The sequence below is a fragment of the Oryx dammah genome, unplaced genomic scaffold (assembly GCF_014754425.2).
Source record: "Oryx dammah isolate SB20612 unplaced genomic scaffold, SCBI_Odam_1.1 HiC_scaffold_28, whole genome shotgun sequence".
Lineage (NCBI taxonomy): Eukaryota > Metazoa > Chordata > Mammalia > Artiodactyla > Bovidae > Oryx > Oryx dammah.
Window position 1 is genome coordinate 80,911,859 of NW_024070212.1, and position 19,885 is coordinate 80,931,743.

The 19,885-nt window shown below is 36.0% G+C and overlaps 1 protein-coding gene across 5 annotated transcripts in view; it reads left to right on the top strand.

The window, feature by feature from the left end:
• The window catches only part of DOCK7 (dedicator of cytokinesis 7), a 190,291-nt gene that overhangs the window by 111,123 nt on the left and 59,283 nt on the right, over positions 1-19,885 (top strand). For 3 of the 5 annotated variants that reach the window (XR_005719562.1, XM_040232699.1, XM_040232700.1), the window contains exons 23-29: positions 7,817-7,909; positions 9,115-9,204; positions 10,153-10,248; positions 13,387-13,527; positions 13,622-13,735; positions 15,346-15,516; positions 17,691-17,830. Coding sequence is in view for 4 of the 5 variants with exons in the window: in XM_040232699.1 (XP_040088633.1) it covers positions 7,817-7,909; positions 9,115-9,204; positions 10,153-10,248; positions 13,387-13,527; positions 13,622-13,735; positions 15,346-15,516; positions 17,691-17,830 (845 nt within the window). In the remaining variant the exon portion in view is untranslated. The remainder of the gene's footprint in view (positions 1-7,816; positions 7,910-9,114; positions 9,205-10,152; positions 10,249-13,386; positions 13,528-13,621; positions 13,736-15,345; positions 15,517-17,690; positions 17,831-19,885) is intronic. The other 2 variants (XM_040232701.1, XM_040232702.1) reach the window with 1 other exon arrangement.

Genomic DNA, 19,885 nt, shown 5'->3' on the forward strand with positions numbered 1-19,885 from the left:
AGGTTGAGGCCAAGTAATCATATTATGTTGTGTTTTGACTAAACCATCCTAAGTAGATTTTTTGCCATTGGAAAGGAGGAAGACACCATTGTTAATAGAATCATAGCCAACTTTTCTTTGGCATTTAGTCTCTTGGTTAGGGTATGAGAAAGAATTAGTAAACGTTCTGCAGTCTGTGTTTAACTCTTAGTCTGAGCTATAATACACTTTTTGAAAAAAATGATCTGAGTTTGTTTGTTATGTGAAATACTTGGATATTGACCAAACACATCAGAATTACTAAAATCTATTCATACAGTTATAGAAATTTGCATTCAGAAATTTCTAATAAACTTTATTACTGCTCATTTTAAAATGCTTTTTAAGTAACTTTAAAGTACTTTCTCACAGACCAAAAATATATTTCTAAAGTAATTTCTGGTCTGTGAGAAAGTGAAAAGAATATTTTGTAGCTTTTTAATTTAAAAAATAAATGTGAATTTCAGTACTTAAAGATCCAAATAGATGTTACTCTAATTAAAGAAACTTCACTTTTTGTGTTGTACAGATATATTTACGTGAATCCTGCAGAGTAACAATTCTAATTACTAATGAGAAAGCTTTTCTCCCCCCACATATCTTTCCATGTTTAGGAAAAGGTTTTTTATCTTTGTCTTCATTCTTGATCTTTTCTCACTGTAATAGAAGTAACACTTAGCATAATTTACTGTAAGGGCAGTTCTTCAGTAGAATGAATTTCTTTTGTGAATTATAAGAGGTTTTCCTGTTAAAGCGCTATAGATGCCATTTTCCTCAAGGTTCTACTTTTGAAACACCTTTTAATTTCTATAAGATTTAGCATAGTTCTAGTGTTTTCCTTTAATATGATGTGTTTGATAGATTATAACATCATGATTTAGAACAAAGATGTACATATATTGGAATGATTATTTGCCTTTTGTCAAGTGGTTCATAAAATGGGGCATAACAATGATGTCAACTTGCTTCTGGTATTATGATATATGGAAACGTCTGAGAAAGCCACTGTAAGATGAGACTTTGTCTTACGACAGTATAGTGTTGTCCTAATCAAATTTTATTTAAATGTTTTTTTCTGTATTCTTTTTTTTAGTGCAAAATTTTTGATCGCTACCTTCATTTTGGCCTACCCTTTAGTCATAATCCCTAATAATAATGGTGTATAACTTTTATCACATTGGAAAATTATGAGGAATCTGAAGTTTATTTATACCTACTCTTCATTTATTCTGATTCTGTTGACTTGGAAATTCAAGAAATTCTTTAATGACTTTTGTCTTTCATGCTGCCTTAGCCATGGTCGTACCCTTGGTCTTGTCATGACGGATAACTTTAATCCTCATAATCTCAATTTCATGCATCTTGTTCTCTAATCATTAGCTCATATTTTTCTGTCTAGTACCCCAACTCCAACAATTACTCTGCAACCTCCAGTCACTTGATGGTAAGATATTTTTACTATACCTCACCCTGTTAATATTCTTTCATCCAGTTTAGCCAGCTTAAATTCCATGAGCAGTCATTATAATCATTACCTTTATAAACAGACCTCAGTTCCCTTATCTTCCTTTCACTTCATTTTACTTGCTTAATCCAAACCTCAAACTGTAGTTGAATTTTGTTGACTGCCTATACTGCTAAACATGATTTGAGAAATGCCATGACTGGTCTCATTTGAAATTAAAGGCTCTCTTGAGGTTAAGAGAACCCTTAATGCTGTCAAACAATTGTAGTATATTTCTTTATTCCATTTACTTTCCCATTGTCCCAGAAAAAGGTTACATGCTTTCTTTTGTACCTCAGATCCTCTAACAGCTCCCCACCAGTCCTTCTCACTTTATCTCCTACTTCATTAACAAAATTGAGGTCATCAGAGGAAAACTTTTTTAACCTTTGACCATCACATCTCCTTAACCACTACCATCTACTACTACCTACTACTAATATGTCTGTCATAGATGACCTGCCCATTTCTTTAAGTCCATTCCCTCTGTTTGTATACAACCTTCCATCCCTTCACCTACTCAGGATCCCCACTCCAACAGTGTTTATCTCTCTCCTACATCTTCAGTTTCTCCCCGTCTACTAAATCATCCCATCCACGTACAGGCATGCTATTATTTCTCCAATTAAAATGTTTTTTTCCTTTAGTATTTCTTCTAGTAGCTTCTTTAACATTTCTCTTCTACCTTTTATGGTAGAATTCCTTAAAAGCATTTTCTATACTTGCTGTCTTCAATTCTTTTACTCTTGTTCTTTAACTCCCATTTGTTTGTTGTTGTTTAGTTGTTAAGTCATATCCAGCTCTTCTGTGACCCCATGTACAGCAGCCCACCAGGTTCCTCTCTCCATGAGACTTCCCTGGCAAGAATCCTGGAGTGGGTTGCCATTTCCTTCCCTCAGGGGATCTTCCCCACCCAGAGATAGAACCCGTGTCAAGGGCATTGGCAGGTGGGTTCCTTACTACTGAGTCTCCAAGGAAGCCCTAAACACTCATTATCCTACTTCAAACATATTTCTTTGATCTTCCACGCATCAGTTCAGTTCAGTTCACTCGCTCAGTCATGTCCGACTCTGCGACCCCATGAATCGCAGCACACCAGGCCTCCCTGTCCATCACCAACCCCTGGAGTTCACTCAAACTCATGTCCATCAAGTCGGTGATGCCATCCAGCCGTCTCATCCTCTGTCGTCCCCTTCTCCTTCTGCCCCCAATCCCTCCCAGCATCAGGGTCTTTTCCAGTGAGTCAACTCTTTGCATGAGGTGGCCAAAGTACTGGAGTTTCAGCTTCAGCATCAGTCCTTCCAATGAACACCCAGGACTGATTTCCTTTAGAATGGACTGGTTGGATCTCCTTGCAGTCCAAGGGACTCTCAAGAGTCTTCTCCAATACCACAGTTCAAAAGCACCAATTCTTCGGCGCTCAGCCTCTTCACAGTCCAGCTCTCACATCCATACATGGCCACTGGAAAAGCCCTTTGAATGCTGACAGGGCTCTCCAGGCACTCCATATTCTTAAACCTGATGGTTGAGCCTCAACACTTGACTTACTTTACCTTATGTGTATGTGTGCTCAGTTGCTCACGTGTGTCTGACTCTGTGATCCCACGGTTGTAGCCTTCTAGGCTCTTCTGTCCATGGGATTTTCCAGGCAAGAATACTGGAGTGGATTGCCATTTTCTCCTGCAGGGGATCGAACCCACATCTCCTGCATTGGCTGTGCTGTGTGCTGAGTCCCTCAGTTGTGTCCGACTCTTTGTGACCCTATGGACCGTAGCCCATCAGGCTGTTCTGTCCATGGGGATTCTTCAGGCAAGAATACTGGAGTGGGTTGCTATGCCCCCCTCCAGGGGATCTTCCCAAGCCAGGTCTTCTGCATTGCAGGTGGTTTCTTGACCGTCTGAGCCACCAGGGAAACCCATGAGTACTGGAGTGGTAGTGTATCCTTTCTCCAGGGAATCTTCCCAGCCCAGGAATCGAATTGGGGTCTCCTGCATTGCAGGCAGATTCTTTACCAGCTGAGCTACTAGGGAAGCCACTGAGCCACTATCTTATGGCAGCTTTGACACAGTAATTCTCCTTCCTTGTTGATTTATTCTATTTAATTGGTTTGTAGGGCACTACACTCTCTTGATTTTCCTCTTTACTTATTACAGCTGCCTAATCTCCTTTATAGATTTTTTTTTTCTGATCTCTTAATTTGGAAGTGCCCCAGGTTTCTGTCCTTATTTCTAGTCCTCTTGTCTTGTTTTCCTTTCTCTCTTCACTCCCCAACTTGGTGATCTTATGAAGTCCAGTTGTTTTAAGTATCATTATATTGTGATAGTTAACAAAAATTACATTTCAAATCTCTCTCTGGAATTCTAAATCTCTGTCTGGAATTCTAAACTCAGCTGCATCTTTAAAACCCTTTTGTTCAGATATGCATATGTTAAAAGTAGAGCCACTTCCTACCACCTCTAATACTACCATTTGGTCTGAATTACCATCATCCCTTCCTGAATGAATGTAATAGCCTTAAAGATGGTTTCTGTGCTTTCAGCCTATACTCACTTCACACAGTAGCAACCAGAATGCTGCTTTAAAAGCTTAAATCACAAACAAAACTTAAGTTGGATTAATGTCATTTCTCTGAGCGAGATCCTTTGACTAACTCCTCTGCTTCTCTAAGTCTTTACACAAAGGACTGCCTTCCCCATGGGGTCTTCTCTGACCAGCTTATTTTAGTGTCTAAATGTGCCTTTCTCCTCAGCCTTGCGCCAGGGATTTCTCACCCCTTACTCTGTTTCTTTGATTGATAACATTGACTACCTTTAATATAGCAAATATACATTAGTTACCTGTTATGTTTATTTTCAGTGTTTGTCTCCTTTGATTACAGTATAAGCTCCATGAAGGCAGAGGTATTTCTTCACTGATGTATCTAAAGTAGCTATAATGTCCAGCATATGGAAGTTGCTCAAAAGATCTCTATCCAATGAAAGAATGTTAAGTAAGCATTGAGTATCTCTACCAAGAGTAAACAATTAAAAAAAAATGAATTATGCTTTTGTTTGCCTCCTTGCTAGCAGGATTAATTAAATACTTAAAGATTTTAAGAAATTTAGTTTTATGAACATTTCAGTTAGACTTCATTTCCTAATACAAAATGTGAAACTACTAAAATTAAAAAATACTATAAACAGGCGTTTGTTACTCTAGTGTCTATAAAACCATACTTGTGAGACTTTTCATAATTATTTTGCCACAACTGATCTTTCTTTATCCTAGCAATGTTAACAATCTGTTATGTAAATACTAATATATGGTTACATCAGGTTTGAACTTCATTGCTTTTAGTCAGTCAAATTCCAGAGCAATTTTACGTTGATAATTAGTTTCTTTCTAATGTATTGTCTCCTTTTTCATTTATTTTTCAAACATTGAAAGCTTACTGTGTGCATAGCTCACTAAACCCACTATGCTGAGGGTTTGTGGGTATAAAGCCAAATCTTTGTATTAAAACATGAGTATTGATGGCAAGTGAAATTGACTTGTTCAAGGAAGGAGCCTGTTTGCATCTAAGGGACAAAACAATAAGATTACAGAGATTTGGCAAAAACAGAGCAAAAACACTTTCATGCACGTGCACACACATTTGGTTAATCTCTTCTGCTACTGGAGATCCATAAATATAGTTGCTATATTTGTAAATATCAGTGATGAATTTGCTTAACTGAGGGCTGTTTGATATAATTCTTAACATTATGACATTTAAATTATGGAAATAATTTGCTTTACAAATAAATTGGCTACCAGTTTTCTTTAAATAGTCAGCTTTGACTGGATGTAATTATAACTCTTCAGAGTCTCAATATTGTGAATATAATATATAATTAATGGTACAAACAGGGTTATTGTTTATTCTCACATTACTTATTAGCACATGTCTTAAAGGAAATTGTTAAGCAAGAGGTTAAAAAGTAAACTTGTGTTACACCAAAGTTACTGTTTTTCTTTTTGTAGAATTTGTGGTAGGGAGAGCACAATTGTTTTTCTGTTATTAAAATAATATTAAAAACTTTTTGTTATTAAATACTATTAAAAATAATATTTGTTATTTTTGTAGCATAGGTAGTGACATAATTTGAGAGACTGAAAGTTTCTGTTTTAATTTATCTGAGAAGCATACTGTGTGCTGATTTGCTTTTATTTGAAATAATATAATGAGGTTTTGAGAAGTCTGTATAGGGGTATTTTATTTTAAACAAACTTACTGATTAAATAATTCTATAGTATTTGAATATTGCCCAATTTACTTTGCTAGGAAGCATTAAAAACATTAGGGCAAGTTTTTATTAAAACTTTTTAAAGAAGTTTGTACATTTGAGGCATTACATTCAGTGATTTACTTCCATTATTTAATTTGATCTTTACAATATGAAGGAGACACATCATTATTCCCATTTTGTAGCTAAGAAACTGAAAAAGAGATTAGGTAATTTACCTTAGATTTTGCAATTAGTAAGCAGTAGAACCTGCATTTCAACTTTAACTCTCATCTTACACATTCAGTGTCAAAAATGAGGGGAAATAGGTAGTTACCGTATCATCATGTCAGCTTCTCTGTATTTTTGGAAAAAGAGTACAGGAAAAAGGAGGGGAAGTATTCTCCCTATAAACATAAGCCTTTGAGAGCTAGTAGTTTGTCTTCCTTCCTCCCCCCTCCCCTTCCTTCGTCACCCCCTCTCTTTCCCTCCCTCTCCTTCACTCTCCTCCTTCCTGCAATATCATGCGTAGGCCTCACTTTCAGAGATTCTGCTTGGAGGTAGGGCCCTGCACATGTGTTGTGGTGGTTGTCCTTAACCTTCCCAAGTGATACTAATGTCTACATAGACTTGATTACCATTGTTTACTCTTTGTTTTCTTTTACCTGTCCTCTTTGGTGCTTTCTGTCTGGGCTCATACTCAGCCCTGATATTTCTACTTGGCTTGTCTTGTGTTATCTTCAGCAGTCCTCTAAAAATCTCTTATAACTTGTTCAGTTCTATTAGCGGATTTCCAGGGCCCAGCCCAGATTACTGAATCAGGATTTCTGTGGGGGAGGGCCTGGAATCTGAATTTTATAATTCAAATGGATCGATCAGATTTAAGAAGCTGAATTAAAGCCCCAGTTCCCTTTTTGTTGTTCGGTCGCTTAGTCATGTCCATCTCTTTGCGACCCCATGGACTGCAGCAATCCAGGCTTCCCTGTCCTTCACCATTTCCCAGAGTTTGCTCAAACTCATGTCCATTGAATTGATCAGTTCCCTTTACCTAAAGTCATAATAACCTCTTTCAGAGAAGATAGACATAATTCACTTGTGAAAGTGAAAGTGAAGTCTCTCAGTCATATCCGACTCTTTGCGACCCCACGGACTGAGTGTAGCCTACCAGGCTTCTCTGTCCATGGGATTTCCCAGGCAAGAATACTGGAGTGGGTTGCCATTTCCTACTCCAGGGGATCTTCCCGACCCAGGGATTGAACCCAGGTCTCCCGCATTGTAGGCAGACGCTTTACTGTCTGAGCCACCGGGGAAGTCACTTAAATTAACTTCAAATCGATGATAGTGATGATGAAGATAACAAATCTTACGGACAGCCCCAGCATAAGGTTTTTTCTTACAGTTTTTGTACAAAATACTAACTGATTATGTTTACTTTCAACAAGCACAGTAAGACTGAAGACAACTCCAAATCTACTATCATTTTTAGGAAGGAGCATATATTGGGCATCTTTTTTTCTTTCTTAATTTTTGCCTAATTTTTTTTATTGGTCCCTAAAAGAGAGGGAAAGAGGAGGCAAGTTCAAATACAATTACGGAGTATTGCTGCACAGACGTTTTCAGTTGATGACAGATGGAGTAAAATTTAAAGTCTTTTAGACAAGAATGGAATGTTTTTCTTCTTTCATTTCTTTTTTCTTTTAAACCTCAGTTAGATTCAGAGGAAATTGTTGCTAGCTTGTACCATCTTTAAAGAGAGTTTGGGGGGGATGGTTGCTGTGGGAACTTTGTTGATAGTTGAAATTGATCCTTTTATATAAAGAGAAATTACCATTAAATACTATGCTTAATTTTCTTTGTGATTTTAAAAAAGTTACTATGTAATAAGATGATTTTGATGAACTAATATTCTATAGATGCCTAAAAATTTTGGTTGCTTTAACAGTACTAATTAAAAACATGTTTGCATTGGAAAGTCTGGATTTCTTTAAGAATATAGCATGCCACATGTAATATTTCTTTCCTTTCCAACTGCTTTCTATTATATGCTTAGGGTTTAGATCGCTCCAATTCCTGGGTTAACACTGGTGGTCCAAAAGCTGCCTCATGGGGATCCAACCCCAGTCCAAGTGCAGAATCAACACAGGTGGTGTTTATGTTAGAGGTTTCTTTTTTGGCTGCTGATGTTTCCCTTTAGAACGTTACTTCTTAGCATATACTGTGATTTCGGTGGCTTGCTTTCTTAATCATTAAAAAGTGTGTTTTTTGTTTACTTAGCACATTTTCCAACTGCTATGCATGAATACCACCAGTTGCACCAGTAATACTCTCCTTTCCTATTTCCTGTCTCCTGCTTTGTTCGTTGTACACCCCATTGATGTTTCAGTGCCTGCTGCTTATGTAATTGATGGCTTTGATAACAGTTTCTACCCTCGGGGTACCACATCTTCAGGAAGAATTTTTTAAACAAAAAATTTTGTGTGGAAAAAACCTGACAGTTTTTCATTTGCTTTTGGTTTAAAGTGTAGCTATTGTGTCATTCTCCTTTAGCATTTATTATCTTGTCATTTTCTTCATAATCACTGACTAGAAATGTTGTGAATAAGCTGAAAGTAAATATGAATAGTATATGATCCCCCTGCTGTAAGATTAAGTACCAGAAACAAAAATCTGTTTTAATTTGTACTGTGTTGCAAAGTATGAAATTTGTTGTAACCTCTTTGTACTAGGTTTTGCTTACTTTAGTCTAGTTGCTTGATAGCTAATACTGCATGATTCCTCAAAATATACTTCTCACCTGTGTGCTGGCTTTAGAGGAAGATGCTCTCTCTCATTCTTGAGGGAAAAATTTAATTGCAAATTTAGGATTATAAATGATTTATATTTAATATAGTATATGGCAGATCTGAATCATAATTTTTGATGATAGTGAAACATAAAAGAAACCATTCTAAACTTTTAATTTTTTTAATTAAATATAAAATTCTTGATTTCTCCTTTTGGTCTGAGACCAGTGAGAAGTATGTTTTTACTTTTTGCATTTTCTTACTAGATACATGCATGTGTATATATCACAGAGATAAAAGTTTCATTCTTTGCAGCACTCTCAATTTATATAATCATTAAAATATTTACCTTTTAAGGATAAAATATATAGAAGCCATTTTGATACTTCTAATACATTGTCATTAAAGCAACTTAAATGGTGAAAATGGGATGAGCAATAAAATAGATGGTTGTTGAAACCACAGTAAAGCTCTATTTAAAAAATTGTATGTAATCCTTGAGGTGCAAAGTCATTCACAGCAGACTTTAATGTTATTTCATCATTCATTCATCTTCACTCCATAGGCTATGGATCGAAGTTGTAATCGTATGTCTTCGCACACAGAGACGTCAAGTTTCTTACAAACATTAACGGGACGCTTACCAACTAAAAAGGTAGATTCATATGAAGACAATTCATATAGGGGGAAAATAATTCCAACAATTAAGTAGATGAAAGGTTTCTTTACATAACCAGAACAAGATGTTAAAATAATTGGATTGTTTTTAAAGATACATTTGAGCAAGCATTGCTTGTCTGATGCCTTTTTGGGCAGGCCTCTCCATTGCAGGCCCTTTTACATTATTATAATGCTTATATCTTTGTGGATGAATATTTTTAGTTCAGTGACTTAAATTTGATCATCAAATTTTAGTACCAAAAAATTGTATCAACTCTTAATTCTGTTTCTGTAACTTGCTTCTGTTTTGTGTTTTAAATCTCCAGGGAAAGGAAGATGAGTTAGAAAAATTATCACTATTAGTAAGATATGTTGATTTGCTTCCCTTATGCACAGTTTTGTTAGTCCTTTTTCATAATATACACTCTTTTGCAAATGCTTTGTATGCATATCCATTATAAGGCAGGAAATTTCTGCTGTTTTAATAAAATGACTTTAAATACCTGAGACCTTGAAAATTGATGGCTGATATCAAAGTTTAAATTTTTAAAGGTATTTCCTGAATTGTACCAGCAAAGTTCGTGAGTGTATTTGCATATGTTGAAATATATATGTGAGACAAAAGCCAGATTTTATTGTAGCTGTGAGCTTTTGGTCTAGTTTCTGTTTGCAGGTACAATTTAGGAGGCTCTTTCCCACCTGTCCTTTTAAAATTACATTTTACTGCAAGATAACATGTAATTTTTTCAGCTGTTCAACATGCCACTGTCTTACATGTATAAATAGCCGTTTCGTTAATGGGTGTCCTCACTGCATCGTTGAATGGTTCACATGCCTTATTTGCTTATCCTCATTATATCTTCATTTGTATTTGCATTATTATTTGATTTGTGTTATCAGCAGACCTGGCATTGATAATAACTTTGGATTTACTTCTGGATAGCTTTTTCATGAGGAGCTGGCTTTGCAGTGGGTTGTTTGCAGTGGCAGCGTTCGGGAATCAGCTTTGCAACAAGCCTGGTTCTTTTTTGAGTTAATGGTGAGCAAACTAAACACATTTTGTAATACTGTTTTCCTTATTGAATAATTTTCTGTTGGCTCATTATTATTGTCCTAGAAATCTTTCTCTGTTGTCCATGTTATGGTTTAACATGTGCCTCCGAAGAAAAATTATGTTTGCTATATCTCTAAATAACACTGTGGATAATCAGCACTATTTAGATGGCATTATAAAGCTAATTTTAGGTTTGTTTTTAGGAATAGTTGGAGAAGCTAGCTATCTTTTTAACCTGTCATATGTTCTCTCTTAGTCCAAACATGAAGTGAAGTCGCTCAGTCCTGTCCGACTCTTAGTGATCCCATGGACTGCAGCCTACCAGGCTCCTCAGTCCATGGGATTTTCCAGGCAAGAGTCCTGGAGTGGGTTGCCATTTTCTTCTCCAGGGGATCTTCCCGACCCAGGGATCGAACCCAGGCATACTAGCGTATAATGGCAATACCAGATAAAAAGAGCTTTATAGATACCTACTGCTTTTATGGCTAGGAAGCTCTTAAAATGGTGAAAGTTCTTAAAAGGGAAATGGTGGTTACAGCCAGTAAAAAACAACAATAATTTTTTCTTAATTCAGTAAATGATATTAAAAACAAGTAAATGAATTACTATTTTTGTAAATATACACACAACATAAACACATATATACATAGAAGCAATGTACATACACACACCGTGTGGTCAGACCTATGGCCTTCGGATTATCAAGGCACAGAGAGATTAAGATCTTGTTGAAGTGTACATAGCTTGTGGACAGCAGACCTCTAATTCAGACTCAGGTACTCTGGCACTCGGGCCCTTCCTCTCTATCTATAGAAAGCTGAAAGCAAAAGTGAAAATTTTTCTTCCCAAAAATTATGTAAAATAATAAGAACAAGAGCAAAACAACAAAAAAGATAGAGAGAAAAGAAACAATGGAGGTTCTAGAGTATGCCACCCACAGTCATTCTCATTATTGAACGTTACTTATATTGAGGATAAGAAGACATTTCTTCTGCAAATTAAAACTAAATGAAGTATTATCTCACACCTGTCAGAATGGCCGTCATTAAAAAGTCTACAAATGATAAATGCTGGAGAGAGTGTGGAGAAAAGGAAACCCTCCTACACTGTTGGTGGGAATGTAATTTGGTGTGGCCACTATGAAAAACAGTATGACTGCTAAGTCACTTCAGTCGTGTCCGACTCTGTGCGACCCCATAGATGGCAGCCCACCCGGCTCCCCTGTCCCTGGGATTCTCCAGGCAAGAACACTGGAGTGGGTTGCCATCTCCTTCTCCAATGCATGAAAGTGAAAAGTGAAAGTGAAGTTGCTCAGTAGTGTCCAACTCCTAGCGACCCCATGGACTGCAGCCTACCAGGCTCCTCCGTCCATGGGGTTTGCCAGGCAAGAGTACTGGAGTGGGTTGCCATTGCCTTCTCCAAAACAGTATGAAGTTTCCTTAAAAAACTGAAACTAGAGTTGCCCTGTGATCTAGCAATCTCACTCCTGGACATGTTATCTGGAGAAAACTCTTATTTGAAAAGATACATGCGCCCAAATGTTCATAGCAGCACTATTTACAATAGCCAAAACATGGAAGCAACTTAAGTGTCCATCAACAGATGAATGGATAAGAAAGATGTGGTATAGATACACAATAGAATACTATTCAGCCATAAAAAGGATTTAAGTAATGCCATTTGCAGCAATATGGATGCACCTAGAGATTACCATACTAAATAAAGTCAGAAAATTAAATATCATATGATGTCACTTATTTGTGGAATCTAAAATATGCTACAAATCAACTTATTTACAAAACCGAAATAGACTCAGAGGTAGAAAACAAACTTACAGTTACCAAAAAGGAAAAGGGATGGGAGAGGGATAAATTAGGAGTTTCTGATTAGCAGATACAAACTACTATATATAAAGTAGATGAATAACACAGTCCGACTGTATGGCACAGGGAACTATATTCAGTATCCTGAAGTAAAGAATAATGGAGAAAAATATGAAAAAGAATGTACACAAGATGAAATCATTTGGCTGTAACCAGAAACTAACCCAACATTGTAAATCAACTATACTTCAGTAAAAGGTTTTTTTTTTTTTTTTTTTCTTAAAAAGAAATTTCTTCTTGAGATTTTCTAATCAGCAAAAAAATAAGTCAGGGATCATATGTAAGTGATAGGCAACACATTTTCCCCCCCCCGGAGACTAAACATCAGATTATAATTCATGTGCTTTTAATATAAGATCAAAATAGTAATTTGCCTTTTTTTTTAATAGCCTTAGATATATGTTCAGATTTCTTAAAACACAAAATAGTCAAAATGGTACAGTTTAACTTGTTTCTACCATTTACCAACTGTAAAATCTTGTCATTAATTTCCCTGAATTTAAAATTCTTTATTGTACACACTGTGATAAGAATTTATATCTAAAAGTATTTTATAAATTGAAATTACTTTGATTTTTATCTAACATTTTATTCTTAATATGTATTCATCAATATTTAATGTATACCCACCATATGCCATGGGATGCTAAGTGCTAAAGATACTGCATGCTGTCAAGATTTCTGCTCCCTCAAAGCTACCAGTTGCAGGGGACATGGAATGGCACAGTCGCTGAGTCTTAGAAAGATTTAACTTAAAGTAATTTTAAAGGATGAAAATTTTTTTCTGTTGACATACCCAGATTTTTTTTCCCCATTGATAGCCAGAATAGTTTTATGAAGGTGTTACAGAGATTGAGTTGTATGTTGTTTGATATTTCTTTAGAGCATACAAAATATTGTAGGGAACTTTTTCATAATGTTTGAGGAGTTAAGAGTATTTTAGTCTTCTATTAAATCATGTGGTATATTGACAGAAATGACCCTAAAGTTTAGAGTTCTGTAACTGCTAGTTAAACCCATAAGAACTGCTCTATGGCACAGGGAGCTCAGCTTGGTGATCTGTGATGACCTAGATGGGTGGGATGGAGTGAGGTGAGGGAAGGTCCAAGACAGGGGATATATGTATACATATAGCTGATTCACTTCCTTGTACAGCAGAAACTAACGCAACATTGTAAAACAATTATATTTCAATTAAAAAAAAAAAGAAATTGAACTAATGGCTTATTTCTTTTTTTAGGTAAAGAGCATGGTGCATCACTTATACTTTAATGATAAACTTGATGCACCGAGGAAGACTCGTTTTCCAGAACGTTTCATGGACGACATTGCTGCTCTTGTCAGCACAATTGCTAGTGATATAGTTTCACGATTTCAGAAGGTAATGATAACTTATTTTTAAAAATTAAGTCAATGTTTCAGGCACACATTAAACTATCATACTTTTGTTTTTCTTTTTAAATTTTGTTTCCCAGGACACAGAAATGGTTGAGAGACTCAACATAAGCCTTGCATTTTTTCTCAATGATCTGTTGTCTGTTATGGACAGAGGATTTGTCTTTAGCCTTATAAAGACCTGCTATAAACAGGTAAAGTATAATTAGTAATGAAATAATTTAAATTCTGTGTTTGCTCTTTAAGGGCTAGAGCTAAGAAACTTTCATGAACACATTTATATAGTGATGTTTTTAAAAAGTGGTATTATATTTATTAGTAAGGCAAAAATAAATTATATTTATCAGTTCATAGAACTATGGCCAGCTGCTATCAGTAGAGCCATCTTTTCCTTGAGTTATCCTGGCCCACTCATGACTCTTTAATTCCCATTAGAAGTATTCCTTCAAGTCAGTAGTCTAAATGTAAAACAGCCCCAGGTTGCCGTGCCAGAGTAGCATTTTTACTGAATGAACAGCTAACCCACCCTTTTCTATCTTAAGTGATTTTTAAAGCAGTTGGATTTTGCTGTGTATTCCTCATGATGAAACCCTAGACATTGTAGAGTTTAGAATCGTGGGCAGATGTTTACCCAAGTCTCAAATACCATCATCTGCCTTCTCTAAACTAAAAGTATCCTGGAACTTTTCTACAAACAGCTGGTTTTGTGTTAAAATTTTCAACTGATTAATGAAACCTGGCTTTTAGAAGACATTAGTTATTTGTCCTGATAGACTATTTGGGTAGTAAGTTATATAATCATCCTAAAATTGCCTTTTAAGGCAGCTTAAAAAATATACAGGTCTCTTGTGTCCCATCCCAGCATTATTGAGGAGTTTGAATCCTGTTGGTGGGGTAGGGAGTGGGGAAACAGTGCTTGTAATGTACTTCCCTGCTGGTCCACAGATTAATTTAGGGGAACCACTGGTTTAAAATGGTATTTGGCAGTCTAATACTTCGAGTTTTGAAAATCTGTTCAGTTGGATGCCATTATTGTATGTATCTTTCTTTTTTGTCTGATCCATGCATCATATGGGATCTTCCCTGACTAGGGATTGAATCTGTGCCCTCTATATTGGGAGCTGGAGTCTTAACCTCTGGACCACCAGGGAAATCCCTGTTTTGTTTTTTAAGAGAGAAGTTGAAACTATGCCTGGGCACTGATATGTTGGCAAGTATTTGCCACACTGTGTATTATTCTTACCTTTTCCCCTGAAATTTCATGTATTATTGCTCTCAAAACCTGTCCGGTCTTTATTCTTCAGGCATTAACCTCCTACATTTGTCACACATTAAGCTAGACTCTAGGGATGCTAGAACTCTTAAAATAAGTCAGTTTATAAATGTCTCCTCGAGTAAGTAATGGTGTAGTTGGGAAAACAGATAGTTAAAAATATATCTTAGCACAAACTGCTGAGAAAAGAATGGATAATGTATTTTATAAAGTTATTTTGATAGCATAATTTTTCTTCAGAAAGAATATATCCTTGAGAGGTGGAAATATCAATGCTGTATTGGAAATATAAGAATGTGGCTTTAAGAATGCACCTCGTCAGTGGATTTATACAGTAAATCTTGTAGTTCTAAGTTTTTTATTTTAGCAGTAACTCTGGAAAAAGCTGACACTGTTACTTAAACCACAAAACCCAAAGCTGTCCATTGAGTACTGTTTTCTGATTCTTTAATTCATCATTCTGGTGTTGGTATTAGAGAAATGATATGTTCAATTGGTATTTTTTTTTTTATTTTCTGCAATACTTACAAGGTATCTTCAAAGCTTTATTCATTACCAAGTCCAAGTGTCCTGGTGTCCTTGAGGCTTGATTTTTTGCGAATCATCTGCAGCCATGAGCACTATGTTACCTTAAACTTACCCTGCAGCCTGCTCACTCCACCTGCATCACCATCACCTTCCGTTTCTTCTGCAACGTCTCAGGTATGCAAAATGTATGAAAAAAGGTTTTTTTTAAAAGCCTGCATTTGTGGAAAAAGCATTTTAAATGCTGGGAAAAGTAAAAAGTAATACTATTGAATAATAACTGTGTGATAGGCTCCATACTCAGGGCTTTTGTAAGTAGTAAATGATTAAGTGCTTTATAAATATTAATCATTTACTACTATTCATTGCAACCCTAAGAGGTACATTCCATTATTATTATTTTTTTTACAGGTGAACTGAAACACAGAAAGATCAGTAACTTACCCAGGGTCACATAGTAAAAACTGGCAAAACTAGGCTTTGATCCGTGGCACATGTTGGCTTTATTTTAGATCTAAGTTCTAACCACGTGTTGTATCCCTCTGACTGATTTGTGCACAAGGGAGTGAATTCACCTACATAATAAAATCACTTGACATTTTCACAGGTTGGGTTTTCTTGATGCAGACATAGACTGAATTTGGGGGGCAAGATGTTTATTAGCTGTCAGTACCTATGGAAGGAAAGGGAATGAAGTGTAATTAGCAGAGAAAGAAGTAAAACAGCAATGTAGTCCTTGCAAAGCCCTGCCTGCCTCTTGTATCCAGAGAACCCAAAGGAAACTAGGTGTTGTTCATGGGTTTTCACAGGGTACCTAATAATTCCTCTAAAGACAACAAAGGATTATCATAGCAGTAATTATATGTCCTATCATACAGATTAAAATGAAGGGATTTTGTGGTTTAGTATCAGAGGAGCCTAGATGTTCTCTCCTAGGGAAATGTTTTGCTATATAATTCCTAAGACAAACAAGCTACTTCCTTAAGCTCTTGTTTTTTTGAAAAAAATTGTTTATTTGGCTGTGCTGGGTCTTAGTCGAGGCATATGAACTCTCACTTGTGACATGTGAGATCTAGTTCCCTGACCAGGGATTGAATCCAGGCTCCCTGCATTGGGAACGCAGAGTCTTAGCCATTGGACCACCAGGGAAGTCCCTTCCTTATATTCTTAATGTCTAAAGTCAAAGGTGATCTGAACTCTTTTTAAGTTTGCTTTTGAGATTTTTAATTCCTGAAAGTAATTTACTACACTAGGTCAATCTCAGATGTTTGATAAAGAAAATTTTAAACTTTACTTAGAAAGATTGAAAAACACAGAGATCACCCACAACTTCTCATTTTTCACCTTTGCAAAAATTCTTAAGGATCAGCCTGTTTCTACATACCTGGCTAAGACACGTTTCTTCTAATAACTAATGAGGCTAGTCTTTGTTCTCTTCCCCCATCCTCTGGCAAAGATGTGGCTACACAATCAAGGACAAATTAATCATAGGTAGAGTTCCTTAAACCTTTAATGAAACACAATTGTTTATACTTGACTCCCTGCTGAACATCTTATCCAGCCAAGAAATTAATAGAATTTCTTCCAGTGTCCTGTCCCCTACTTTCTCATCTAGCTGCGTAATTTTCAGATTCTAGGAGATGACAGAGACATCACTCTTTGGGAGGTAGGGACCTGAATAGTTTTATATACTTACTAAGAAGGTGATTTCTCCATAGAGAAATCTGGAGTCTGTTGTAAGAAACCTCGCATTGTTGGTCTTGAATATGGATTAAAGGGTGATAAGGTTGAGGACATTCTTGCCTTGAACTGTATCTTGGGGGATGCTATTTTGCAGTATTAGAAAACTTGTAAAAACTCTGAATAAACGAAAAAATAATAGTGATTTTCTAGAGATAGTATTTTCCCTGAAAAAAAAAAAAAAAACAAAAACCCAGCTTCATTAGTATTTGAAATTTCTCTGGAAACCAGTAGCATTTGACTATGAATATTTCTCTTGTACTCAACAGTGAGTACATAATGCATCATAGAGATTCAGTTCTTTTTTCCATTCAGAATATGATAGTGAAATATTTAGTGGCTAAAAGTATAAAGGAAAAATGAGATGAAAAAAATTTAATATGAGAAAAAGGAAATTGAAAATAATTTAAAATGTTATTTCATCAGAGTTTCCTATACCAAAAGTAAGAGCAGGTGCTTTCTCCAGTGTTAATAATAGTAATGTAAAAATAAACTTAAAATGTTTGTCTCACTTTCAGATGATGCTCACATCTCGTTTGTTGTAATGCTCTGTCTATAGAATGTTTTGTTGCTTAGCTATTATAGTTTTGTTCTACCTCACTCCCAAACAGAGTTCTGGATTTTCCACCAATGTCCAAGACCAGAAGATTGCAAATATGTTTGAATTGTCTGTGCCTTTCCGCCAACAGCATTATTTGGCAGGACTTGTGTTAACGGAGCTGGCTGTCATTTTGGACCCTGACGCTGAAGGGTGAGTAGACCAGTTTTGCTGTGTACAGTATCAGTTTGATTTTGGACAGTGGAACAGAAGTATCCCACTTAACTTTCTGGGACTCAAAAGGATATTCTTTACCATTCTTCTTCTACTTCTCTGTTCACTAAGTTCTATACTCATGTTTTTTCTGTATTTCATCAGTTTTAAGAAAGACATTTTTTGTCATCTCTGAATTTGATGTTTGTCTTGAAGTTAGCATGTATCATGTTGTATCATGGTTTAGTTGGTAGTATTTTTTTCCTTCTTAGTAGTACCTGAAATATTTGTGCATGTTAGTAGATGGACTTTCAGATTTGTTAATATGCAACAAGCACAATTCAGTTAAGGAAAATAGACTAGTCTGTTTGATTCTTTGGGAGTAAAATTTGTCATTTGCCATCATATTAATAATATATAGCATGTACTTTAAAATTTGCCCTATAAACAAGTAAACTTGTTTTAAAAACTTCCACACTTTTAAAGAATTATTGGAAATTGATATAGTAAGAAGAGTTCGTTGTCTGATTTGAATTTGCAGAAACAGCTTTTCTTTTTTTTTTTTTAGAAACAGCTTTTCTATAAATGTGTTGTGATCTAAGATCCTTGTAGGGTATTTCTATCTTAATAGCTGTTTTCAAAAGTGTTTATGACCATAACTCATTTGGGTAATAATTGCTCTTTTTTTTTTTTTCAACTTTCCTCATAGTAGGATCATTAAGGAGTTTGTAATGCAGTTTAACCTGAAGTAAGAGCTCCAGAGAACAAAAGGAGATATTTTGAGCAGATTTTATAAGAATCCTATGATGTATTTATTGAGCAAATGAAATGAGGTTTGTGAAGTTCTTAGTGATAGGTACATAGTTAATGCTTAATAAATTGTGAAAAGCTAAATCTTCTGCAAATGAAAGCATGAGTTGTTTTCATAACAGCAGCTTCTCATGTTAGGGATATATTATTAAGAAGCAGGTTTTCACACTGTGCTCTGCAGAACTGTAGGGTTCTGAAAAGGTTCTTAGTGTGTTTCCATGTAGGATGGGGTTGTGATGCAGACATTGGAGTAGGGGAGGGCAGGCTTAGTGGGTGAGACTCTGGGTCTCGCACCCCTGCTTGCCACCACTCTTTTATTTTGCCATTGATAAATGAATATAATGTCATTTGGGGGGAAAAAGGATCCATTGTTTGAAAAAAATCACTCTGAAGGCAACTTCTAAACATACTACCTTTCCTTAGTAACTTAAATCTCAATCATTTGAATTTATATTTCCAGTATGTTTACTTGATGTATCAGAATAATTTTGGTTACCAGAAATAGGAAACTTTTCTTCTTGTCTGTTTTATTAAAGGAAGGATACTATGATTTCAAATTTGGAAGAAAGGTAAGGTTTTAGCACAGTATAACCAGCAGCTCAAGTGATGTTATCAGGGTTCTGTTTCTTTTATATCTAATTTCTGCCAGGAGCCTAAGCTTTATCCTGAGGCTCGTGTGCCTTTCATGACTGTAAGATAGTTGCTCTGGCAATTCGGATTAAATTCTTACTTGTTCATATCCAGCAGGGCAGAGAGGGAAAAAACCCCTCTTCCCAAGCATGCGATGCACATCTTTCTTTGAACCGGTCTGGCTCACTTGCCTGTCCTGCACTATTAGACACCAGAGCAGTGCCAGGTTCTTAGGTGAGTTAGGTCACTTTTACTCACATGTGGTGCTTAGACAGGTTTTGGTTCATGGGTGGTTTATTACAAAGCAGAAGATAAGGAGCTCATGCCTAAATAATAGTCAGCTGTCACTAAAAAGTGTTTAGTTCATGTGATATTTTTTGTTAGACCTTCTCAATTAAGGAAACAGTTGAGTAACATTAATCTCTTCTCATCTTAGTAATGAAACAGCTTGTTGACTGGCTACTGTAAATGGCAGGGCTAGTCTGATTGGATCGACTTCAGGAACTAGGGGAATAGAGTCAGCTTCTTCTGAATCTCAGGGACATGAAGGTATACCTGAACATTTTTGCATTCCATTAGGGAGGAAGACAGGTGAAGGAGATGTTGTATAGGTGT